Source organism: Miniopterus natalensis, chromosome 2 (genome assembly GCF_054644295.1).
Source record: "Miniopterus natalensis isolate mMinNat1 chromosome 2, mMinNat1.hap1, whole genome shotgun sequence".
NCBI classification, from domain to species: Eukaryota; Metazoa; Chordata; class Mammalia; order Chiroptera; family Miniopteridae; genus Miniopterus; species Miniopterus natalensis.
Genome location: NC_142082.1, coordinates 3534611 through 3558081, shown reverse-complemented (window position 1 = coordinate 3558081; position 23471 = coordinate 3534611). Strand labels below are relative to the sequence as shown.

The 23471-nt window shown below is 46.6% G+C and overlaps 1 protein-coding gene across 1 annotated transcript; it reads right to left on the bottom strand.

Annotated features, from left to right (window-relative positions):
- Positions 1-1083: 1083 nt before the first annotated feature.
- On the bottom strand, positions 1084-23020 carry NEIL3 (nei like DNA glycosylase 3). The gene is made up of 9 exons (XM_087814067.1): positions 22900-23020; positions 18083-18217; positions 17247-17460; positions 15355-15429; positions 13646-13812; positions 11310-11542; positions 9250-9670; positions 3347-3518; positions 1084-1547 (listed from the first exon to the last, which is right to left on the bottom strand). The coding sequence occupies exons 2-9, from the start codon at positions 18202-18204 to the stop codon at positions 1365-1367; spliced, it is 1587 nt and encodes a 528-aa protein (XP_087670193.1). The 5' UTR covers positions 18205-18217; positions 22900-23020; the 3' UTR covers positions 1084-1364.
- Positions 23021-23471: the final 451 nt, after the last annotated feature.

Here is a 23471-nt window from a genome sequence, read left to right as displayed (position 1 = left end):
TGTGGGACAATGACAATACCTGTTTCCCTTCACCTGGTGGCAAAAGGAGACGCAGGCACTGTGGCTTCTGCCCACACCTTCCTGCACAAGGCGGCCTAAGGCACCAGGAATCACCTTTGGTGCCTGCAGACAGCACCAGAGGGAGTGACCAGGAGCCACAGCAAGACAAGAGAGCAGCAGAGGGGACCCATTGCCAGGGCTCTGAGAACTCAACTGTCATTGGGCCTAAAGCCCACAGTGAGGTCAGAACCCACACACTCAACCGGAACAGGACACCCGCCCCTGAATGAAAGCTTTCAATAGGATCTAGAGTCTCCTAACATGATAACCAAACACCTAGCGTCTAATAAAAAATCACCCATCTTGTCCCAAACCAGAAGAACCATGGTGATGAGGAATAGACACCCACCTGGTGACAACACTGAGCTCAGGGAGATATTAGAATTACCCGACGGGATTTTAAACCGGTCATCACGGGTGCCCTTCCAGAATCAGTTCCAAATTCTCTTGACACCCATGAAAAAAAATCTCAACAAAGAAACAGAACTATAATAAAGAACCAGGTGTTAACAATAAGACTGAAAACTACCATCATCAAAATTGAAAAAAACAACTTGCTGGTTGGTCCCAATAGTAGAATAAAGATGACAGAGGATAGTCAGAGAACCTAAAGGCGGATCAACAGTAAAACTAACATCAGAAAAATTTAAAGCAACGTCTCTCCTAACGGTACACAGACTTCTGTTCTCACAGGTTACTACCATACTCTGAATCACCACACGTTTCCACGAAAACACACGTGACGTTACACAGGGTTTGGCATATCTCTAGCATCTAAAAGGAACTGGGTGTTTGTTGAATTGAATGAAAAATTTTAAAAAAGAAAACACTCTTTTCCATAATGGAGCTCTTATTCCTTAAATTAAGAAAACAAAAAGCACCTGCAATCACGTATTTTGAGTCCCGGCGATACCTGAGAAAATTACCCATTTCAGACAGGATAGCTTAGTATTTTACTGTACTACATAATCCTCTCCTAAAAGAAATAATTTCTTGCCCCAAGAAATTACAAGAGACTGAGAGTATACTAAAAATACTTTATTGTCATTAATAAACACATTAAATATACATACTAAGTGTAATACACTGTACAGTTGATGAAACGCCGATAGCATTCATCAACGCAAAAAATACACATGGCCACAGAATGCAAAGACGGCCCGCATAAAAAAATGAAGTTCTTAAACGCTGCAATAGCTTTACAATGTGCCATAGAAATTCTACAACCAACCTATTAAAATAAAGGGCATCCGCATGTTGTTTGAAGAGATTAACTGCCAGATACTCCGCGGAAGGAGAACATATTAGCGTCCTGGAGTAACGTCGACTCCCGGCTCGCTGGCTGCCCACTGGAAGAAGCTGCACTGCTTTTCCTTAGCAAGTGGACACACGAAAAAACGCTTCCCGTTGTTACGTCCCATCTTCAGCACTGTCCTCACGAGGCAGCGCTTGCCGTGGTCGCAGAGTGGGAAGGACAGGTCTGCCCACTACGGGGACAGAGAGGCGGGGTTTAGACGGAGGAGAAACGACACGGGGCTGAGCCCGGCGCCTCTGCTGAGTGCCATGTGTCAGTGTGACATCATAACACCCATGCAAGCCATTAGTTGCTGCCTTTAAGAAAGCTCATATCCTATAAGAAGCGCGTCTTACAGGTTTGCTTGGATCACACAGAAAATCACCATAATCCTGAGCTTCCCTCTGTCTTGCTGTAAAGCAAACACGGTGTCCCTGCTATAGATCCGTTTTAGGTAAAACTAAGGTCAAAGATTTGTCACGGTTCTAACACTAAACTTCCTGCATCTCTCGAGAAAAGAACGAGTCCCTGTGGAATCACTGGAGCTGGTTTGAGGAGTTCCAGTGTATTCCTCTTACTCTTACTAATTTTGGACACAAGACAGGTATAAAACAGGCTGTGACATTAATATTGCTAATAATATTTCCTCCGTTACATCTATAAATGCTTCCCGAGGAGCAAATACGTGTAGTAGGAGTCAATCTTGCGCAGGGGTTAAGATCTGAAGTCAGCCCGGCCGGCCTGGCTCAGTGGCTGAGCGCTGACCTACGACCCAGGAGGTCACGGTTCATTCCCGGGCAGGGCTCATGCCCAGGTTGTGGGCTCGACCCCTGGGGGTGGGGGGGCGTGCAGGAGGCAGCTGATTGATGACTCTCTCATCATTGATGCTTCTAGCTCCCTCTCCCTCTCCTTTCCCTGAAATCAATAAAGAAATATATATATAAAAAAAAAAAAGACCTGAAATCCTTATCAAGCTTTCCCTGGGAAGTTCCTTAGGGAGCTACTCCCTTGAAGACAGATACTTTCTCTCTCCATGTGGCAACCGGAACATTCTGCTCCAGCACTGAAACAGACCCGGATTTCCTTCGCTGGGTTATGGACCAGATGAAGCAGCTGGAAAACACGTATCTTTAAACATGAGTCACACTCAGAGTGAGAAGAACCAGAAGCACCCAGTTCTATTCTTGTTTTGTTTTTTGGTTAAGCCTCACCCAAGAATACTTTTTCCATTGATTTTTAGAGAGAGGAAGGGGGAGAGAGAGGAATTGATGTGATAGAGGCACATTGATTGGTTGCCTCCTGCATGAGCCCCGACCAAGGCCAAGGGTCAAACCTGCAACCCAAGCACTTGCCCTTAACCGGAAATTGAACCCACAACCCTCAGTGAACGGGCTGACGGTCTAACCGCTGAGCAACACCGGCCAGGGCAGCAAGGACCTGATTCTTGTCTCCCAGCTCACATCCGTTCTCAGGGGCCCACGCACAGACCAAACCAGGCGGGGAATCGCCTACATCCGCGCTGCTATTGTGCCATCGCTTCTGTTGGGTCAAACTCGAGCTGGGGGAGTCGCTACATTTATTGTAAATCCAGGCATGTGAATGACTTTTCCGGCGTACCTCTCTCCACCCAGGGCGGGCGCTGAAGGTTGTGATAACAGCACCGAAATGAGGAAGAGCAAATCCGAATCTTGAATTATTTAGCCACCTGGGAAAACTGCTCAGTGCTTTCCCACCTTTCTAAACCAAGGGCAACACTTCCATACTCGGTGACAAAGAGGAGACACTCTACTAATACAACAGCTATTGCTGATTAATTTTTTTATGAGCCTCCTTGATTTTAATTTATTCAACAAGCAGGCTTTAGATTGAGTCAACATGGCTATTTAAAATTTATAGGGGAAACCGGAATAGGATTGCTATGAGCTCCATTTCAATAACCGAAACGTTCAACTCCAGTACACGCATAGTGAGCCAGATAAATCCCACACTTACTTCAAAGAACCGACACTGTGCCCCCCGGGGCAGAGGGCAGGCGTAGAAGCGCCGGCCCCGGTTCTCGCCGGCCTTGCTCACGGTGCGGAGGGCGCAGGGGAGGTGGTGTTTGCCGCAGCGCGGGCTGCCAGCCGCCACACAGGCACCATCTGTCCTGTTCACTTGAGGTTCACTGTAAAGACAGGTGACCAAATAACTACAGCTGATGGTGCTAAGGGATCACTCGCAGCCCCTTACCCCACAGAACCCACCTGCACAAATAAATCGTATCAAAGAGTGGACCATGGTCTACTCTAGGTGATTACACAACTGCTAAGTCTTCATGCTCGGTTTTCCCAGGTGAGTCTAATTTACTTCCAAATAGACCTGCGCACCTGAAGCAGGTCATTGAAATCTGTAAATAAAAACCCAGCCGAACGGCGGGTGCAATACAGCCAACTGGGTCAGTTTTCATTTGGGGTGGTAGGTTCTTCTCTTACCCAACACTCGTGGGGCCACTTTTGTTTCCTCTAAAGTATTCTCAAGTCCAGCTCCCCCTCTCACCCTGCAGAGTGGCTGGACTCCCAGTCTCCTGTGTTTTTTCTCCGGCGGCAAACTCTCAGCAATGTCCCTGACTCGTCAGAGGAGCCCCCCCTTCCACCGTCCACTTACAAACAGCTTTCTATGCCTCCTGGGATCGGGGTGCTATGGTAGCTGCAGTCGTGTTTCAGAGAGGAGCAGGCAGCCTGCGGACCAGAAACCTGCATGCTCCAAAGCAGGCCGGGAGCCTGCGTCTCCCCCACAGGGAGGCTCGGGGGCACCTGCAGGTCCCTTCTGCACAGAGGCCAGGGCCAGAGGCCGCCTGCCCTGCAGCTGCGGGAGTGGATCTTTCTCTTTGAAAAGGAGCTGCATGGTTATTAAGTTTTAAATATTTTGCATATTTTTCATAATGCCGTTATAAGTTATTCTTTCTAATATATTAGTTGAAGAGAAAAGGAGCTCCCATCAATTAAAACCAGAAGTCCTTCTTCCTAATACCTCTACTTTGCAAGTTTTTAATGATAAAAAGGTTCATCCTTTCTCACTTTTTATTAATTTTGAAGGAACAAAATATTCTTAAGTAATTTTTAAAAATACTCATAAATCAAAGGGAGTTAGTTCCCCTTTCCTTGATATTTGAACCACGTGCTCGAGCTACGATGGGGTTAGGTCCCAACAAAGCCATCATAAACTGAAAGTGTTCTAAGTCGAAAATGCATTTAATACGCCTGACCTACCGAACATCGCTGCTGAGCCGAGCCTGCCTCAGACATGCTCGGACGCTCACGTGAGCTACAGCTGGGCAAATCATCCGACACAAAGCCTATTTTATAACAGTGCTGAGTAGCTCATGGAGTTTATCACGCGTCTCTCCCACCTCCTATGGTTGAAACCCTGTGCGTGGACTGTGGCTCAGGGGGGCCTTTCTGGGCCTTCTTCGCGTGTTGCTCCTGTAATGATGCCTCAAGGCGCCCTAGCTCACTAAAGTGCCCGGAGATCTTTTCCCCGGGTTTATTGCGATTTACTTGACATATAAGAGATCTTTGATTTGTGATGAAATTGGTCTAAACTCATCGATAAAACGGGAGCTTAAACATATTGCTTCACATGGACTCAAACATTCCAACATCTGGGATGGACTCAGGTTCGGGGGCGTTTCTGAGGCCGTCGGGTCCGGGCAGCCGCACTGGTGGGGGACAGCAGCCTCAGGCACGCGAGGAAATCATGGCCGAGAGATTTGTCCACAACTGCCTTGTTGGTAAGTTTTTCAGGGTGCGGGATGGTGGCTTATCTTTTAGAATCGGGGTAATCCCAACCAGAAATAGGGAAGCCGAGGGAAACGGGCTGCTCTTTTCCACAAGCCCCCCCCCCCCGCTTCATCCCCCCCCCCCAAAAAGAGGCAATATTCAAACTCAAACTTTGAGAGAAGCTAAATATCTGAATGGCTGTGGAGCGGTCAAGGGATTTCAACACTGGAGCAAGTGGCCTTCAAACTGCACTTTTATTTTTTTTCAAAGGAGGTAAAAGGACTTTAAACTATGAGCAGAAAGGAATAAAATGCTGATTTAAAAGAGACACACGCAAGTTATTTTGAAGGCTGTCTGAGATAACGAGACATTTGCTCACCCATTTGCCCCAACGTAGAAACCCCCAGGGTCCCGCACACCCTGGGGGTGGGGGGGATTCTCTGGTTAGCAAGCTCTTCTGGGGGGGGGGGCTGAGGGGGGGAGGAAGGGCCCCTCGTCTCCGGGAGGCTCCTCACTTCTGTATCCCATTCCTCTGTAAAGTTAAAGAGGAAAACAGCCACAAGCTACCTTATCCTGGTGCTCAGGGTGTGGTCCACTGACCAGAAGCACCAGCATCCCCAGGGAGCTCCTGAGACCTGCAGAATTATCAGCCCCGCCCCAGTTGGAAACCACAGGTGAGCAACATTCCCAGGTAATTCACATGCCTGTGAAGCTACACTGAACGGAGTCAATGTGTCCAAGATGCTGATGCCACCTGTGACCACATCGGCTCTATATACGCACAATCTTAATCCTATGAGAGGAAACATCATCCAAGATAATTAAATGTTCTGATTCACTGAGGACATCTTGGTCCTTCTTTGTCTCAATGACTATTTTAAAATTTTCTAAATTGTAGCGATCATTTATTTAGGTAAGCTCCTATTTTGATAATTAGGACTATCACTTTGAATGTGAGCACTGGGTTATAAATGGTCTATTAATATAATGGACCAGGGGTGGGCTGGTCTTTTCAGATAACACACATTTTGTTTGTGGGTATTATGGTCTCTGGTGCAACTACTCAGCTCTGCTGTTGTAGCACAAAAAGCAGCCAGGAAAACTTGGCAACCAAGGGGAACAGATGTGTGCCAATAAAACTTTATTTACAAGACCAGGCGGTAAGCTGGATTTGGCCCTGCTGCTGTAGCTTGCTTGGCGAGAGGTCATTAGGACCAGAGCGATGCTTGATGCATAGTGTAAATACTTATTAATTAAAACATAACAAGTAACATTGAACAGGGAGCAGATAAAAGCTATTATTAAGGACATTACCCAGCACAGGTTTGTAATTTTAAAATGAGTATTAATTTTTCATTGATCAGCTTATCATGGTTTAACTGATTTTACATTGTCTAAATTATTTTTGAATGACTCAGTCTCATTGAATGTACATTTTATGGTTCAGTAGTATTTCAAGAATTAAAACAAACAGAGGTTAAATGATTCATCCTGGGTCGACCCAGGTGGTTCTGAAATCCCTGGGGGCTGACAATTCTAACAGGTGACCCAGCAGCAGGGACAGTGTCAGTGTTTCCCTGGTGATTAGAGGCAGAACTCTGGAAACCCTGGTGGCAGTAGACGTGAGAAAAGTCAGTGATTCCTTTAGTTTCATTTCACTCATCACGAGACTTTGCATCAGCTCGGGAAAAAGTTTAACCTAAAACACACGTGTCCTTTGAAATCGCATTTTTGTGTTTTGTTCTGTATTTACAGTAAGTGGAACAAGGGCTTCAAACTCTCCAGCCGTTATTCTTAACTGCTTAAAAACTGGTTCCACCGCCTACCTTATAATCCAGCAGCTGGATAAAATTCAAGAATATCGAAGGATCAATCTGAAAAACAGGCCGCAGCCACATGTGTTGATGAGATCAACGATTAAGGGAACAAAAGCAAATTAGTTACCATACAGTTATGATTCTCCGAGTGGACACCTGCTCTAAGCTACTACGCTGGGAGCTCATGCTCAGGATCTTGTCCAGGAGACGGACACTGTGGCTGCCACACAAGGAGGAAATGAAATCAGGGACAGTCATTTGCGACGTGTCCTGGGGAAGCGGCTGGTGCGGGGGCTGCTGGGTAAACGCGGCCCATCACTCGGCATTTATTTCGCTGTGGGTCTTGACTGGTTTAGAGCCTCAGCCCGAGGTTCTCTATCCCGCACGTGCGCACACAAGCAAGGCTGAGAGCTGTGATTAATCACATGACCCTGCTGCTAATAGCTTAGGAAGAAATCATTTAAATTTAAGGTTCCATTAATGTTTTTTTAAATCCCCAATTCATTAGTTAAATTGTGTGAGATTTTCTACAAAGCACCAAGGAAATGAAAATATGCCGGGATAGCTCATCTGGGTGCAGCAAATGCCACACTTTTTAAAATGATCGCATCTACTGCTCTCCACTTAGGATGCAGAACAGAAAAGGCTGTTTGAAAATGATTTTCCTCCAGGACTGCTCCCAGCCCAGACTCTCAGCCAGCTCCTTGCTTTGGGAACGTTCACCATGAGCCATCAGTGGGGGTTAAAATGAGAAGGTGGTGGACCGCCAATCCAGTCAAAGTCTCCCCTATACTTTAATCCAAATGTCTATCATTTGAGAGTATTGTGGACAAAAGTTAAGCCAGTTGTTACAAATGATTATAAACAATTTTTTTTAAAAAAAGTCAGTCAAGGATATATCATCAAGATTAACTGACGGCAAATTTAGAGCTGGGATAGGAAACTTGAGATAGAAGCATCTATTCACCAAAACTGTCTAGGAAACCTGTGAAGCTTTGAGGATCCCCAGAGGCTTTCTGGGAGCGTGTCCCAGGAGGTCCCTTATCTCATTGCCCAGAGGAAGAACCAGGTGGGGCTCGTCAGGCCCCAGCACCCAGAACCCCTCTGAGTGCTGTAGACCCACCCTCACTGACTCTCTGCTCGTCCCCTGACAGGACGCGTGGGGAGAAGGCTCTTCCCCTTCATCTGGAATCTAACGAACAAAATAACCTGATGCATGAAATAGGCCCAGAGGCAGGATGGATGCTCAGGACAGACTGACGGATCCCACAGGGAAGGAGGGGTGGGGGGAGATTAACCTAAGAATTTATATGCATATGTGCATAACCCATGGACACAGGCAATAGTGTGGTGAAGGCCTGGGGCGGGGGTGGGGGGCAGGAGCCAGGTGGAAAGGGGCAAAAGGGGGTGGATGGGGGGCATCTGTAATACTGTCGACAATAAAGAAAAAATGCTGAACGTACAGCATTTCTTTTCTGAAGGAAACCCCCCTCGGCCAACCACTAACAAACATCTTGGAAAAGAAATCTGTGGAGAGATGTCTCCGATGGAGGCTAACAGCAGGCTGGGAGGGTCGGGAAGCCGGATAAGGGGCTCAGCGCGGTGGGGACGCGGCGGGGACAGAGTGTGGACGGCGCCAGCAGCCGCCAATAAGCAGTGAGGAATGAGAGATGACACTTATTGAATTTTCTGTATCTTGGTGACAGCAACTGGGGTCTTCTCCGAGATGCACTGGTTATTTATAAAAGGTGGGTAGTGTTCACTAATTGGAAGTACAGCTCTTTAATTTCAGAGACACGTGCTCTTTGGGCCTTTTAGGTTGAAACAAACTACCACCATCCCGCATGGCTGTCTGAGATGCAGCCACTTTCTCTAGCACAAATGTCACCAAAAAATCTCAGAGCCCCCTCTTTAGAATAGAAGACACTCACTAACCGGTTACAAAGGGCAGTCTCCCTTTTAGAAAAGCTCTTCCATGGAAGGAAATTGGAAAAAAAAAGCGCTAACAGTGGTGACTGATAATCGGTGAGATCACGGGCCACTTAAACATTTTTCTTTCTATACTTCCCAAATATTCTGCATTGAGCACAAATTTGGTCACAACCAGGAAAGCACAGCTTGTCAGGGCTGCGGGGATTCTGTTTTCCATTCCCTCCCCCTCTTACATCATAAGCTGGACAGGGCAGCAGCACAGGACTGTCCTGTCTCAGGGCGTGGCCGACGTGACCACAGCCGCTCAGCCTCCTCAGCCGAGGGCGACCTCTCTGCCTTCTGAAGACTTAATGCCAGTACAGTGCCGTCCAGAGCAAGGTCATCGTACCTGTTAGGAGGCCCAGGGCTGCGACTCCGGGGGCCCGGCGGTGAGCAGCGGGCTGTTCCGGGTTTTCCGCAGGCTGGACTGAGCCGCGCGGGCTGCGGGCACGCGGTGCGTGGCGGGCCTTCGCCGTCAGGTGGCCGAGCTGTGCTGCCTGCGCCCTCGGAGGGGCGAGGCCGGCCGCTCAGACAGGCGGCAGAGGGAGGCGAGTTTCGGAACCGCCCATCTGGTATCCTCCGGTTTGGGCTTTTTGTTCTTTCCGAAGGACGGGATTTATTGCTGAAATCGGTCAAGATGAGGGTTGTGGTGCCAAATGCCGTTTTCCTGTTGACCTTCAGGTCTGTGCTCGGCTTCCCAAAGCTGTTGCAGGGGAACCTCAGCCGGCTGCTGAAGGCAGCGGGGTTGCCTTCCATCTTGGGCACCGGGTCTGGGAGAGAGAGAAGTGATTCTTCTGTGTTCCTGTGGATATGCTATTGAGCACTGGAAACTTCTTTCTGTTTGACTAAAACCCTTAGTTCCCTGATCACAGTGAACTAATATGTAGAACTCATAACACAGAGTCAGCCGGGCCGCTCATGACTAATCTCCATTAGGGAAGGAAGCACAACCTGCAGCATTTTAGCAACTCAGAGGGACCCAGAGTTGGGTTTAAGACAGACCCGCACCTGCTTCGCATTATGTTTAAGCACCTCGGGGTTACTCAGCCCTCGCTTCTGTTAGCGTCAGCCGCAGGGCTGAAGCAGGGGGACAGGGGTGTCCTCGCTAAGAGCTTTAGGCCGGCAGCTAAGAGGCTGCCTCTAGTTGGTCAGGAATGCTTCTGTGAATGACAAGACAAAGTGGGGGCTCATTAAAAGGAAGAAAAGACGCCCTGGCCAGTTTGGCTCAGTGGTTACAGCGTCAGTCCCTCCACAGAAGGGTTGCGGGTTCGATTCCCGGTCAAGGGCACCGACCTGGGTTGCAGGTTCGATCCCCGGCCCCAGTCAGGATGCATGAAAGAGGCAACCAATAGATGTGTCTCCCTCACATCGATGTTTCTCTCTTTCTTTCTCACCCTTCCTCCCTCCCTCCTTCCCTCCCTCCCTCCCTTCCACTCTCTCTGAAAATAAAGGGAAAAAATATCCTGGGTTGAGAATTAACAACAACAAAAATAAACTGTAAACATTTAGCATTATTCAAAATGTTTCAGCACAGCATCCTAGGATTTGGGAATCTGTACTGTAATATATTCTATCTTATGGTTAAAATATGCATCTGTCACACTCAGAAAAAAAAATAACAAACAGCAAGGTGTGCAAAGGCATTTCAGAGTGCTGAGGTACATGTGGGAACCTAAGGCTGGTTTTCTGAGGCTCTCTGCTGGGGACACCGAGGAGGGAGAGGCAGAAACAGGTGACGGGGTCCCCTCTGCTCTGTGCGAGGGGGACAGCGGCCCTCAGGCCCAGAGAACGAAACCCCGATCCGCCAGCTGACACAATGTGGGTCCCAAAGTCAAGGAGGAACTTTCTCGTCTCTAATTGAAGAAAAAAATAGCACCCCGGGAACACAACAGAGGCCTCACGGATGAGATGGTTCTTAATCACAGGTACAGGTTTCCTCTGAGGTTTCGCATTCTCCGAATGCACGGAATTGTGAGCTACAGAGTTATTCTGCAGGGTTTCAATGAAATCAGCACAATTGTCTGGGTAGAGATTTTAATAACAAGGGGCAGGAAGCATAAAGAAGGGAAAAAATTCAGCGTTTTTCTATTCCACCTGCAGAGATTCTTACAGCAACCTCCCTTTCAATTTATGAGACGCTCGCTCGGACTGAACAAGAGACTAGGAAGTTGCTGGAATCTGCATAAAACAAAGCTTCCCTGAATAATTCATCAGGCTCCTGGGAGCAGATGGGAGCCTGTCAGTTTCCAGAGATACAAAGCACCTACTCTTTTAGCACAAGCATGTTTCCCTCCCTCTTGACCAAACATCGGCGTGATTTACACGCAACGGCGGGCAAGGCCTCGAAACCCCTCAGAAAGGAAGCGTTTCCCTTAGTTAGGAAACAGCACGCGGGAGCAAGGTACACACCTGACATGCTGTAATTAAGCCTCTTTGAAAAGGAGTGAATTCCAAGTCCAAGCTCAGCCGTCCCAGCAGGCCTTGCAGCCAGGCAGGCGTCGCAGGCCTGGGAAGAAGGTGCGTTGATCAGCGTGCAGGCCGAGCATGCCCAGGGCTCCTCACATTTGGCGGCCACGTCGTCCAGGGGATGTTCCCGTCGGCTGGACGTCCGGCTGTAATCGGTGTTTCTAGCTGGCAGCTTGCTGTGGAGGATTTTTACAGTTGACCATCAGCACCGTCATTATTGCCTGGTTCTTATACATTCTGGGTATTTCAGAAACTATTACAAAACCGTTAACCTACCCGATGCTACATGCTTACTATTGCTTACAAGGTTGGACACTCTCAATAAAATGTTCTCACTTGGGACCCACCAACTGTGGTTAAAGAAAGAATTACCAAATAAAAGACTTTATTCAGAGTCAAGGGGTTATGTTGTGCTTTTTTTTAACATTTACGAAATTAATTTCAGAGAGAGGAAGGGAGAAACATCGATCGGCTGCCTCCTGTAGGCTCCCTGCTGGGGATCAAGCCCACAACCCGGGCCTGTGCCCTGACCGTGAATCAAACCATGACCCCCTGGATCCCAGGTCGATGCTCAACCACTGAACCACAATGGACAGACACTTCCCCATTTCTTAATCGCCTGCAAACCAATTCTTTCCGATCTGCCCTTGGATGTGTAACAGGAGTTTCAAACCCAGCATGTCTGCAGTAGACTGAACGATGACCCCCCAGAGACGTCAGGTCATAACTCTGGGACCTGTAAACTGCTTTAAAAAGAGGGTACCCCTGTTAAGGCACATCTCCCAAACTCATCCATCTTTCCCGCTCTCTCCCCGCTTCCCCAGGCCCATACAGTGAAAACTTCTCTGTCGTCTGGGTCTGAAACTTTCTACGTTATGCTACATATCAAACCTGTCACAGTTCTTGTTGACGTGCTAACTTTCTAAATGAAAGGGCCCGCTTTCCTCTCCATGCCCGGGGTCCTGTCCTCAGGAGCGGCAACCGCCTCTTTCCATTACATGGCGCGACCCTCGCACACGGGCTCAGGCCTCTTCACGTTCCACCCTGACTGTGCCGCGACCAGGGGACATCCCCCACCCTGACATGGGCGCCACGGCTGATTCCTGCGGCTTGATCCCGTCCTGCCTGTAAAACCAGCTTTTCCTGGGAAACAAATGGAGCCTTCATGTTGGGTGGCCGGTGTCACCATCAACCCGCCAACATGCACACGTACTTATGATCCATAAATAATGTCTCTTTTCTCATTTATTTAACCAGAATTCCAACTCTCTTTTTAAAGCAAGCTTCAAATGACACTTGTCTGGGAGATCTTCCCAACCTCGTGTGTCTATACGGACCCGATGCCCGAGCTCTAGCACTGCCTGTGTGCTTCACGTCTGCACTGACAATCACACGCCTGGCTGACAATCGCATACACTGACATGCTCCATGTCCCACACTGTCAGCATTTCCCCCGGCCATCCCCAAAGGGACCTGTGGCCTCCACCAGGGCAAGTGAGCACTGGAGGAAGGGAATTACCCAAAGGGACCTGTGGCCTCCGCCAGGGCAAGTGAGCACTGGGGGAAGGGAATTACCCAAAGGGACCTGTGGCCTCCACCAGGGCAAGTGAGCACTGGGGGAAGGGAATTAACCGTCTCTCAGGGACTTCTGTCTACGGATTCAAACCGGCACTAATTCCAGGAGACACAAAAGGTCGCCGTGGTCCACCAGTCCGGGAGGGGCTTATGGAGGTCAGGATCAGCGGGGTTTTAGTTCAAGTTCATCTCTCTGTGGGTCCAGGGGGTCCCTGGACCCAACCTTTGGTCATTTCCCCAGTTCTCGAAAACATAACTGGAACAGACCCTCAGCTACCACAGGATCACCGCACAGGTTTAGTTAGTTGGTTGTTTCACCAACGAGACCTAAGTTTTGTAAAGAGCGTCCTTCATGTTTTATGTTATTCCTAAACGAAGCAAGAACGTTTGGAGATAGTTACATTTTTCCAGTTATTGACATACCTACACCTCCTCGTAATCATATTACAAACAAGATAAAAGCCAAAGGCTGGATGTTAAGATCTGAGCTAGAGATTTTCTACTGAGCTCGGAAGTGGTCCAAAGACCAGCTTTGGCTCCTTCTGGCTCTTTGATGATGTTATTTACTATTTCCTTCCTAGGTTCAAGTACTTCCTGAGTTATGCCTTCTTATTAATAGCCTGATAGCTATTCAACTCTGTTCTCTTATTAATGGCCTCTTAGGGAATTGGGCAAACAGTACCCCTTGAAAGGAGACATCTCACCTCGCGTCAGCACGCTGAGGATCTTCCCTCTGACACTGAGGACAGAAGTACGTCATTCTGTTATTTTCCCCCAAGCGACACACCGTGACGCGGCAGCCACACCGGCCGCAGTTAGGACGCTTGTAAACCTTAAAGTGTGTGGAGACAGCAAGTCCTGCTTTACGGCACTAACAGGAAACAAAAAGACAACATTACCAACAAAACAGCGTTGCTAAGGAGCCAAGGATAAATTCTTGAAAGTCACTTCTGAAAATAATGCTTTAAGAATTTGCGTATGCTTGTACATACATCCAGATCATCTTTTCTTTCATCGGAAAAAAAGGTATCGACAAGATTCCGCAATATTTGTCATATAAGATTCGTGTGAATTAATTAAGTCATTACTTTATGACTTATAGTATTCAAAATTGTTCTTTGAATAGCTTTACTCTCTTATCTAAATGGGATATAAGAGTTCTATAATTTAAAATGTCTTTCATGCTGTTAAGGGTCTTAAAAAATTAAACATAATTATGTAGTTAAAAGAAAAAGAGTAGATTAGTGCTAAGTCTGACTATTTTTGGAACATGGAAGCCGTCCACTTTGTTTCAACAGTCAACAGAAAATTTAACAAGATCTTCTTTGTTGACCAGACGAAGGAGAGTTTTTAGTTTTTAATCTTACAGATTCACTAAAAAAGAAAAGAAAAATTCAAATGCCATCCTTGGAGAGAACAGGTTCCATTTGGGTATAAGTCCTATTTCAAAAGACATTTGATATTCTCTGTCACAGTTTTATTCTGCTCACATACATCTAAAGCTCCGACAAAAGGAATATTTTGGGTTTATATCAGCAGTGTGAAATTTTAAAGGCCCAGAAATATGGCTCATCACATGTAAGCTTAAAGTTACACAAACAGCTTAATTAATTTAAGCAAAGTATTGAAAAACCCGACTTAATCAGGGCAGAAAATGGGTAGCTGCCTATAATTATCTTTCTTCAGGAGACTAAGTGAGCATATATATTAAAACAGCAGTAGGTACTCAAGGCAGGTGTGTAAAGCAAGAGGTTCATGAATACTTTAGGCCAATCAATGAAGAATTCCACAATCCCTGCCTTTCTGAACAAAGTAAAAATAAAAATTTCGAATACAGCAAATGGAATGTGGAAAAAAAATTGTGGTGCTGTATTTACAAGATAAAATGTGTTTACTGAACCCTCTATGTATGCATAGGTATATAGCGTATCTGTAACTTGCAAAATTTATAGTTTAGCAGGTATGCATTTCATTCTCAGAACAGTCTTTGGGGTGGATAACTACTGTCCCATTTTACAGATGAAGAAACTAAACTTAAAGTTACCTAAATAATCTCAACCACACAGATAGCGGCAGCGAAATCTGATTGAACTGGGGTCCGTTTAAAGAAGTCTTATCTCTCTAGGCATCCTGTATTTTACTTTCATATGTCCAAAATACAACAAGAGTCCAAGTCAAATGCTAACACAGTTGTTCCCCAACTCAGTGTAAAAACACCTTCGTATAATTAGACAAGTTTGGACGGATCCGTGACCTAAAATGTGAAGCTGTGAACAAGGCCCCGACCTTGGCGCCCGCAGTCCCTGGACTTCCAGGCTCTCACCACGAGGTGGCCACATGCGGCCTTGGCATTCTGGTAGAATCCAGGGGAGACAAGAGATATTTTACGTAATCGGAAAACACTTGCTCTTACCCTGTAGAAAAGAAGGCTGAAGTCACGAGTTCTTTCCACCAGCTGATGGATCTGTTCCCCTGTCAGCTGAGAAACCTGAAAACAGAAAGGCTGATCTGTTCACTCCAGAAAAATGACACCACTTGCCAGGTCTGAGAGGTGTAAATAGGTTTCAAATACACACAGAGCTCCACGGCTCTATTCCTCATACATCTGTTTAGTGTCATTAACGGTGGTTTTGTTTATTTATGTATTTATTTATTTTGCCAACCCTCACCTGAGGATATGTTTTCCATTGATTTTAAGAGAGTGGAAGGGAGGGAGGGAGGGAGGGAGGGAGACATTGATGTGAGAGAGACCCATCAACTGGTTGCCTCCTGGATGCCACCCAGGGTGCTGGGGACGGAATCTGCAACCCAGGTACTTGCCCTTGACTGGGAAGCAAACCTGAGACCCACGCTCTAAGCTCTGAGCCACACCAGGGCAACAGTGGTTTTATTTTTAAGTGATAGTACTACAAGTAAGAAAATTCTTATTTATAAATTTTAATTCTAAATTCAAGTGTTTATTGACTATCTCTTCTGTGTAAGTCCCCCAAAGTCCCAGCACTGACTGTCAGGGCTTAAAAGCCTTGCTGGGTTTGCAAAGAGATGGAGAAAAAGGAAATAATAAAAGGACTGGGCCAGCAGTAGCTGACCATCCAGGTCACTGCTGAGCTGTAAGAAGACGAATTTATACACACGTGTTAGTATGAAAGCACTGGTGGCCACACGGAGGGACTCAGGAAGACCTGAAGCGTTCCTATGACACAGCCCGGTGTAAACCTGTCACCCTCGCAGAATTAGCCACCACTTGGCACCTGTGGTTTCCATGGTCATTTCAGAAGAAATTCTGCCTGATGACTTACCCTTGTGGCACGTGTATGAATACATCTATATCTGTATACAACAGAAACTAATTTATCAATGACTCTGAAGTCTAAAGGCATCTAATCAACACAATCACTCTAGGGGTATTATATATATTTTCAATTATTTACTTGAAGTTTAAAATGTGTGCACTTCTAAAACTCTTTTTTTATTTTACCATATCCTATGTGCTATATCCAGTTACACCTTGAGATGTGAAACTACTTTTTCAGTAATTGTGCAAGTGCTTTCAGGGGGCTGATAGCAAAACTTCAGAAATGTCATTAATTTTTAAACCCTCAGATGTTATAGGCCAATGATCTTTTGCTAGATGGACGGCTGGCTGGATGTGCAGATAAAAAAGTAAATTATCGGTTTACTGTCGATAGTAACGATGCTCTAGGGAACAATGCCCTGGGTTTTTCTCCCCCCCCCCCAAAAAAAAAACATTTTCCATAGAGGTCTAGGTGATTTAAAAAGCCTGTTGTTAAAACTCTGTTTCATTATGCCCGTATTTCAGAAATTTGACTGGTCTTTTCAAGTGTCAAAAAGCAGAGCCTAATCTAGAGCTCTCATTAGCTGGTTTCTTTTAAAACTTACTTCCTAGGATCCAGGCAATTGGGGTTCGATTCCCGGTCAGGGCACATGCTCGGGTTGCGGGCTCCATCCCCAGTCGGGGGCATGCAGGAGGCAGCCGATCAATGACTCTCATCATTGATGTTTCTCTCTCTCTCTCCCTCTCCCTTCCTCTCTCTGAAATCAATAAAGATATATTTAAAAAAAAAAAAAAAGTGTGAGGCAAGTTACGGAAGACTGCGTGGAGGACTGGCAGGAGGGGCCGCAGCGGGGGTTCCAAGCAGCGGGGTCAGGGTCGGCCTCTGTGAGAGGTGGACTCGCAGTCTGTTTGGGGACAATGTGACCACGATACAGGCTTCAGTGTTCCAAGTTGGCACCTTAGCAGTATTTAAGACTAAAGACATCATTCTAAAAACACCTGTAACCCACTTTAAGAGCAGGGTGGAGACCACTGTCCAAGAGGGCTTCGTTTCTGATGATGTTGCCGACGCCGGGCAGCACTCGCTGGTCCATCAGCACGTCGCAGAGCATCCGTTCCGGCTGCTGCTTCACTTCCCTTTCGGCTCGCGAGAAGCTAAACTTGGGCGAACACACGTCCAGCTCTTCCATCATCCTAACTCTCTGTTGGCTTTCTGCCGAGTTTCTATAGGAAGGAATGTAAGGCACGTGACTCACAGGTCTGGTTACAGCATCACCAGGTGTCATTTAAAACGAGCGTGGGCCCGGCTGGGCGTGGCTCAGGGGTTGAGCGTGGACACAGGATCCAGGAGATCTCGGTCCGATTCCTGGTCAGGGCACAGGCCCGGGTTGCAGGCTCCATCCCCACAGTGGGGCGTGCAGGAGGCAGCCGATCAATGACTCTCTCATTACTGATGTTTCTCTCTCTGTCTCTCCTTCTCCCTTCCTCTCTCTAAAATCAATAAAGATATATTTTAAAAAATAAAATAAAAAATAAAAAATAATAAAATAAAATAATAAAATAAAATAAAATAATAAAATAAAATAAATAAAGAGCGTGGATGGAAATGTAACCACCTCGGGTTAATCAGGGTAGAAGGGTTCTAGAGCCAAGCAATGCAGATCCTAACAAACTATATTATTGGAAGGCTCTTTTAAAATGAGGTTTTATCCATTATAAACCATTTTTTTTTTAAAAAAAAAAACACCCTCATTTATTTATTTACTCCCACGAGCAACACCCCAAACCAAACCAGAGACCCAGCCAAGCCTCAGAGCTCTGTGGCTGAAGGGCTTTTCTTTCTCACCTGAGTTCTACCGATGAGTCCAGGAAACAAATCGAATCCTGGCTGAGTTGTATTTCCAGCACGGGAGAAACTCCACTTTTATTTCTGCACTCAGGCGGATTAACCGTGACGGAGCCTTTCATTCCAAAGTGAACCCTGAAACACAGTCAAAGCCATTGTGAGTGGCAGAGAGCATATCGCGTGTCCCATGCGTGTCCCTCTCGTCACTCCCTGGGCTACAAGCCCACAGACGCCGGCCGGGATGGGCGCTCTGGGGGGCCAGCTACCAACCACGGTGGCTGGCACCGGATGCTTTCCCGTTATGGCTTTGAAGCTTTATCAAAACCAGAAGGTGTGACAATCAGTTTTTCAATCCACAAATAAAATAACTTCTTAGAGGAAGAATGATGCCCCGAAAATAAGCCCAAGAAAACACACCTGGTTCTACCATTCTTGTCAGAGGAAGAATCTTTTATTCACAGAACAGCCAAGCATCTCTCAGCTTTTTCTCAGGTTCAAAAACTTGGGATGAGATGAGGCTATGTTTAAATCGCCTGCAGTCTGTGTTTTTATAAATTCTACAAAGCCACTAACACGCGAAGCCCTTATTTCTAAGCCCAGCAGATTGGGAATGTTTGCCTTTCCCCCCTACTTTTAGATACACAACAAAACAATGTTTTGCAAAATCTTAAGCATCAAAAAAAAAAAAAAAAAATACAAGTCAAAATGATATTGTCTTCAATTCTTCTACTTTTATATGTACTGGGAAGAGGGGATTTATAAATATTTACGGGTAACTTGAAAGCCACGACGTGGTGATAAAAAATTCATAACCTTTCAGTTTCATAGGATTGATTAGCATGTCCCGTAAAAAGAAAAGGTAAGTGGTTCTGTGAGACCTCTGACGATGAAGATCGAAGATCACCCCCGCGATGAAATATGGCGTCCTGCCCTCCAAATCGCCTCCTCACAGCTCCGCGGACTTAATAAATACGGCTCCTGTGGCAGCAAACGCTACCTCTCTGTGCTTCTAACTGGGAAGCACTACGTCACGGTACTGTCCAAGGGTAGAGTCCGGCCTTAAGAATGTGGGCTGTAAACTCCGGGTGTCCCGCGATGGATCATAACTGCGTTGCCATGCCCCCGGGGCCCGACAGGAGTGTGCGCCGTGAGTGCTCCATCATTCAGCTTATGGAGGCTCGGCCCGGCGACGGGGCACGACTGCCGTGCCCAGGAGCCAGCGAGGCTGGTCTTCCCGGCCGCAGGCTCATAACGGGGATGCTGCGGCACCTTCCCGAATGAAACCGCATCCCCATAAACAACCTCAGAGGTGAAGACGCAAGTCCGATGAAGGAGTAGCCCCAATAAGGGGCCAGAATCAAATAAGGATGCCTTTTCTTGGTCTTCTAAATAAATCTATTCAGTTTAGGGGGAAATACCTGTTTTTTATTTTATTTTTATTAGATTGTTTAATGTTGTGATAACTGAACCCCAATAAACCAAGAAATTTTGTGTTTATTGTTAAGTACCTTTTAACATAAAATGAGAAAAATCTGTGTCATGAAAATGTTCGAGGCACAGTAACCACCCATACGACTGTAACAACTGCCCCACTGATCCAACTTTCACAGGCCAGGACACAGGCTCGCAGAACGTTTACAGTCAAGAATTAGATTTGCTTTTCAAGACTTCTCATTATAATAACTTTATTTCTACCTGTTGACCCTCCCACGCCCCCTCACCCAGTCCACCTGGCTACCTGAGGGCATTCGCTCTGCACAACAGGACCACCTGCCAGGAGGCAACCAGTCACTGTTTCACTCTCACATTGATGTTTCTCTCTCCCCCTCCCCCTCCCTCTCAAATCAATAAAATAAATAAAAATTAAAAAGATATGGTCTTAACCATGTGACAAAGGAAAAAGGGAAGCCCCCCCGTTCTAAGGCCTCACACCCCCAGCTTCCTACACCACAGACAGCCCGACCCTGCTCAACATCAGATCAGAGTTTCGGAAAAGCTCAGACTGACCCAACGGACGGTGCACGAGAGAGGTCAGTAAGATTATGCTAAATTCAACTTGAACTCTGTGGTTACTGCAGCCAGACGACCAGTGTCCAGGACAAGTAATGTCCCCAAAAGACAAGTGGGCATGCTGGGCAGGCTACAGTAGGTATTTACTGCTGTAAAGTACAGAATTCAGTTAGAATCTTTATCACACTCACTTCTGTCTAACACATTAACTGACAGATTACAAAACTATGTCTAAACTGTGAAATGCGTCTGTAAGCAGCAGCTGATGGGTTCCATAAAGACTTTTTAGCACCCTGAAAAGAACTGTTGCATTCTGTCTCGCATATCTGTCTAGAGGACCATATCCCTTAAACTGCAATAAATTACAAAATCGATAATGCATAAAGCTTCGCTGCGACGGCAAAGCCTCTAAAATATTTCAGATATAGTTTCTGAGTGTGTGTGATAATTGCAAACAATTAGAGTCAAATACATCACAGGCTGGAAGTAGCCAAGTGTTTTGGAAAGAGAGATTCATTAAAAAAATATATCTTCTAAATGTGAGCGCAAGATGCAACAGCTGTGTTGGTTTGGATTGCAAGTGGCAGCTTGCGGGGTGGGTGTGTCAGGGTGAGCGGACTCACAGATGTAAGCACCCCAATCGTGGCAATACACACCCCCACAGTTTACAGAGATTGCCCTTGGTAGTGGGATGGTGAGTGTGTAAAACCACCCTTGTTTGTTCTTTGGTGATCAGTTGGCTCTAATGAGTATATGTTACATATACAACAAAAAATTAAACACGATTTTTGTTTGTTACAGGTGAAGAGCTTCCGTAAAGTGTTCAGAAGCAGCATAGGTATTAATCACAACCACACAGCTAAAGCAAATGTACATCAGATAATGCGTAGAGCTCTCTGGGGCCATTACAGGCACTTGAGCTCTGAGATACATCTTTTAGGAAGAGAAATGGTCCCTCTCCACTTTGTATCTTTCTGAAGCAAGGATGTTACCTGTCGTGGTCTCTTACAGAGGGTTATGCCTGCATCCTAGTTTCACAACAAATGAACCCCGGGAAGATTCATGGCCTGCCCTGTAAAATGCACTCAAATCCACAGGCGATTTTAATTGTGCAAAGCTGTGCCTTCAGGGAAAACTGGAAGCAATCATTAAGCACGTTTCCAGCTATAAGCTCTCTAAATTGCAGGCCGGCCTGGTGGGCAGAAAACAGGTCAAAAGTGAAGACGGCATCTCTGTCTCCCGCTCACAAACCTGCAGCCTCACACGACAGGCACGTTTCTGTGACAGGGTCATCCACTCTCATAGAAGCATGGGTTGGGGGTGCATTTTTTTAACTTCAATTGTGAAAGGGGCTACAGATGATTTTAGGACACTCAGTTCATAGTCAAACACCTGATCTGCCACTGACCTTGAATTGCAATATCAGATAGTCCTTCAGGCTGTAGGGGATCGAAGGGAAGCGGCTGCTGTACTTCCCCCAACCTTTCCTGAGATGCGCACGCCCTCTCCAGGGATGGCCAGGGTTGGCTTAGTTCAAAGAGGCGATTGCCCTTGTCTGCTTCCTGACAGCCCTGCACTAGATACGATTCTCCCTTATCAGCCTGGTGGGGAACTCTCGATAAAACCTGCCTCTCACCCTCCGGAAATAAATCACCGCACACCAGAGAATCAATAACATATCAATGCTCTCGGCCGTTCTTACATGGATTCCATTGTGTCCTGCTCTACTCAGGGCCCAGAGTTTTCAATCATACCGGCCGGAGACAATAACGCAGCCTCCAGACCAGCTCTGCAGAACCTGAGGCACGTGCTGATGCGATCAGCTCAGACGGGAAGTGACAGTGTTGTCCGAGGACAGTGCTGCTGACAATGGAGAAAACTCCAAGGACGAGCAGTGACACAAACCCTGAAGCCCTCTGAACATGCTGTAGGTGAGATGCCGTGAGAAATAATCATCTCGTTTCTGATTATCTCATGACAGAGCCACACATCACCTCTGTGCCCCTGGTGGACCTCCGCTGGAAGCACGGAGTCCAGTCAGAGGACTTTTCTTTTGAGAAGATAAAGACTGTTAAGTATCTTAAATATAACGAAAACACTCAAGGAGGCAGTGCCGGTCTTTACGGCGTGCAATGCCTCAGGCGAAACTCGGGAAGACCGGGATTTGACAGACATGTTCAAGGGCCTTTTTTCACTTTTCTGCAAAAATCGGTGCTCGTACTCCACAATGACATCCATTTCAACCTTTTTATCATTAAGTCAATCAAGGTAGTAGACTGCGTGGCCTTCGCCAGCAAATCGGCGGCGGATTTCCACAGCCCCGTGGAACAGTGGGGAACCTGTGCTTCCTGGGAAGTTTCTGAATTCTATAAATAAGTTTCCAATTCTGTCTAAGCCTTCAGCAAAAGAAAGAAGGCACAAAAAGATAAAAATCTGGAGATCCACTTAGACCAGGCTAGGAGTTGTCATGAATCTCGAGAAACTGACGTCGCTGATGCAATAAACATTCGGTGGAACGAGAGGGGAGAGGAGCCGAGCGGGCCAGCGGCTCTGGCAGCTCCCGGGACGCTCTCCGAGCCTATCAATTCTCTAAAAAGGGGACAAATTGCCTAGCCCTCCGAGTAGACGGCACGATTTATTCCTCTGCTGCTTACTGCTTTCCATGGTAGAATCTCCACCTCTTACACTAGAGTGCTCTTAAAAATGGGGTACTTTCTACAAGATTAAATGTGACACCCGGCCAACCGCGCGAAAAGCCTCCTACCCATCCTGACACAGAGGGAGGGGTGCGCGCAGGTTCCTCTCACCGCAAAGCTTTCGGCCCAAAGTACAGGAAGAGCTCCTTCCCCAGCGTCTCCACGCCGCCGTAGATGTGTCCATTGAGCGGTCCCCAGGAATGCCCGCTGGGTTCCCTGCTGTTCCCTGCAGCAGCCTAGTAGAAAATAGTGCACACGTGTAAACAAAATTACAATTTAATTCTTAAATGTGTTTCCATTACTTCCTGCCCAGGTGCATCCCAATGAGAAGAATCATCTCCAACCACTCCGTGTAATTGGCTGTTTACATGCACTTTGTCAAATTACTGTGCAGCCCTTTAAAAAAGAGAGGCCAAAAAAATTAGGTGGGGGGAAAAAAGTAATTGGCGCACAGTCAAAATGAGCTTCTTCCAGGACCACACCGCTCTGTGTACATGAAAGGAGACTTAGAAAAATGATGTGAACGTCTTAAAATCAACGAGGACAGTCTTCCATTTCCAGAGGGATAGCCAAGGTTCCCAAAAGAAACTTCAGATCAAAACAGCTAGAAATGGTAGATAAATATGGTAAAAATATTCTGACCTGCAATGATGAACTCACAGGCCAGCAAGAAATAATAACAG